Below are 3136 nucleotides of genomic sequence, written 5' to 3' on the forward strand. Positions count from 1 at the left end.
CCTATCCTACCCTATCTTATCCTAGTGTCCTCTTAGTTAAATAAACACCACAGCTATAATTATATAATTTACAGTGTTTCTTTTCTTCTAGAATGCGTCGTTCTACCTGGCTACGCCTGCGCCTCCTGTCGCTGCCGCAGTATTGCCTCAGTGACGTCATGCGAGCCTCGCTTTCCCACGACCCCCTGCACGCCGTCGCCCCGCTGCTGACTGAGCCCCACTTGGCCGCTCTGGATCGGCGCTTGAAAGTCGTGCTGGAGACCGTAAGCCGTTGCGTGAAGCGCCAGAGCGAAGGGGGCAGTGATGAGGTATTCTACGAGGACCTCGATCACCTGAAGGACATGTAAACTACCACTGTATTGCACAACATCCTATGTGATATGTTACATAAGTAATGATTACCTATTAGGGTGTCATTTGCATGTCATATGTTTGCACTTTTGCAAAAAAGTAATCGGACACTACGCTGTTCAATAGGTGTTGAACGAGGGTGAGGTCAGGGCTATCGCTTCATCCAAGCACCCTTGGTTTTTACAGCTTTTTATATGGAATTGTACTACATTACACAATGTCAATTATATCACATAATTGTATGATCCATAAGTAAGTTTTATATGTAGGTTTCTGCTACACAAGGTTTGTCAGTGTTTCGTTCATTTAATGAGTGCCCTTCGGTGGCTTAACTGGCCTTCCTGTGTGTGCAAACGTATATTAAAGCCAAAACTTAATGAGTGTATGTCATCGGCCTCCTGGCTGTCCTCAGCCTCCTTTCCTTTCAACCTTCCCAATCAATAATTCACCTGGCAGCTCCTATCGATTGCAACTGCTCCCTTTTCTCTTTGCCCTCCACCGCTTGCTCGCTTGTTCCACACACTGAACTTTTGATCACAGGAAGAAAAAGGGGATAAAGAAGCTTCACTGTGTTGGACACGGTTTCTCATCTTTGGACTACTGTAATGTAGAATTGAAGTAAAGGTCATCGTTCGAGGACGCCCCAAGAAACTTCACACGTTTGAATGGGAATACAGACTACTTTTACCTGTTCTCTTCTTGGTGTTCTTTCTTAAAGCTTCTGTCTTTGAGTTTCATATTCGCCATTGGGCACCATGTCAGGAACCAGCAGTGACCAGCTGCACAGATCCACCTTGTCTGTCTATTCAGTAAGTGCCAACATTCTATTAAGTCTCCATCACACATTTGAGCTTGTAATGATTATGCTCATACACGCTTGTGTGTTATTTCAGAACCTGATAGAACACTTCAACCCGGGCCTGCAGAAGCTTGTTGCTTTGGGAAACAGCTACGTCAAAGCTTTCCAAGGTATTGGGCTCTAACGCACTTGTGCAAGTACTCCTGTGTCTGTGTACGTGAATGAGTGCTACGAAGACACAGTCAGGCAAAACATGTTCTAATGGTCAATCTCTATGTATTCTTCTATAATAATTTTGTAATAGTGGCCACCCGTTAATGTATACATTTACAAATACTAGCACAGTTACGCTTTTTATGATTTTTTAAATCTACCTTTAAAACACTACCTTGTGGGCTACATATCCTTTAATGGTGGTGCTTTGGTCAACATTGTTCATATATTTTGCTTTACAGACTGTCTTTAAGCCGCTTTTCAAGGGTCTCTTCAAAACAAGTCGATTTGTGGCTCATCTTTTATACATGCAAATGGCCTACTCCACTCTGCGACTGTGTCTACAGCCGCGTCTCCACCTCGTCAGCCATGTGTGTTGTTTTAGCAGCATGCTTCCAAATTGACAAATATGTTTAGTTAAAACTATACGCTACTTTTTATTACAAATGAGAGCAGAGGATGATTTTAGCATTCAACCGTACATGAAGAGCAACAGTCTCATCGCAGCGACAGGAAAGCAAAGGAACTTTGAGAACAGTGGTTTTCAAAGTTGATTCCAGGGACTCTGTGGGTTCCTTTAGGGTGATCTAAATTGACCTTCACAAGGTCTGTAACTCTGACAGTGTTGGGTCCATTTGGTTACATTCGTACACTATCAGAGGTAAGGACATACCTTAAAGCATTTACTTAATACTTTAACATTTTGAGAAACACTGCTTTAGGGGGGCCTACATCTACTTTTACAAGTCTGTACAAAACACGCACACAGACACACACACACACACTGAGACTAACGTTAGTCTCGTTTTCAAGTGTGTACTGGCCAAGAGAAGAGGCAAATACATGTTACACAGCTCTGCAACAAAAACAGGACAATGAAACTGTTAGGAGACCTAAAACAGAACATATTAGCAAGGAAACTCAAGAAGAAACAGTAAATCAACAGTGAACAAAATTAGATAGTTACATTCTTCTAGCAAGCAGGAGAACATGGAGTGGGTTTTAAATGTTGGTGCTGTTGTGTGTGAAAGATAGAAACGCCACATTCTTCATCTTTCTTTTATTGGCGGATGGCAAATCAATCAATCAATCAATCAATGTTTATTTATATAGCCCTAAATCACAAGTGTCTCAAAGGGCTGCACAAGCCACAACGACATCCTCGGTACAAAGCCCACATAAGGGCAAGGAAAAACTCACCCCAGTGGGACGTCGATGTGAATGACTATGAGAAACCTTGGAGAGGACCGCATATGTGGGTAACCCCCCCCCCCCCTCTAGGGGAGACCGAATGCAATGAATGTCGAGTGGGTCTGACATAATATTGTGAGAGTCTAGTCCATAGTGGATCCAAACAACATTATGGTGTGCATTACTGCTCCCTTCTGAAATGTAGTGTGAATCGAGATGGTACCCCTCTCTGAATTATTTTATTCAACTCCATTTTAAGAAAAATGTATGTATTGCTGTGTACCCTACATGTTCCAAATGCAATCTTAAAATATCCTCCACTACTATACTCTCTTTCTTTTTCACTGATTTATTTTTCATTATTTCCCTATCTCTATTATATTTCCTACACTATTCATGCTCTACATTTCCTATTTGATGACAGTAACCACACAGTTAAATTTTTAGATATGTTGCTCTATACAACTATAGTCATAACCTCATTCTAGTAATGATATCTTCCTATTTCCGAGTTATGTTACCTCCTCTTATTACTCTGGACTTTTTAATACTGCCTACCTTTTGTTTCTTTATTCCAAATAT

At 41.5% G+C, this 3136-nt stretch overlaps 1 protein-coding gene across 3 annotated transcripts in view; it reads left to right on the forward strand.

The window, feature by feature from the left end:
• Nucleotides 1-258: 258 nt before the first annotated feature.
• The window catches only part of baiap2l2b (BAR/IMD domain containing adaptor protein 2 like 2b), a 26658-nt gene continuing 23780 nt past the window's right edge, over nt 259-3136 (forward strand). For 2 of the 3 annotated variants that reach the window (XR_009817680.2, XM_061983857.1), the window contains exons 1-2: nt 343-1160; nt 1245-1320. Coding sequence is in view for 2 of the 3 variants with exons in the window: in XM_061983857.1 (XP_061839841.1) it covers nt 1107-1160; nt 1245-1320 (130 nt within the window). In the remaining variant the exon portion in view is untranslated. Of the gene's footprint in view, nt 309-342; nt 1161-1244; nt 1321-3136 lie in introns of those variants that run through there. The other variant, XM_061983856.1, reaches the window with a different exon arrangement.

This window comes from Nerophis lumbriciformis, linkage group LG25, assembly GCF_033978685.3.
Source record: "Nerophis lumbriciformis linkage group LG25, RoL_Nlum_v2.1, whole genome shotgun sequence".
Taxonomy (NCBI): Eukaryota; Metazoa; Chordata; class Actinopteri; order Syngnathiformes; family Syngnathidae; genus Nerophis; species Nerophis lumbriciformis.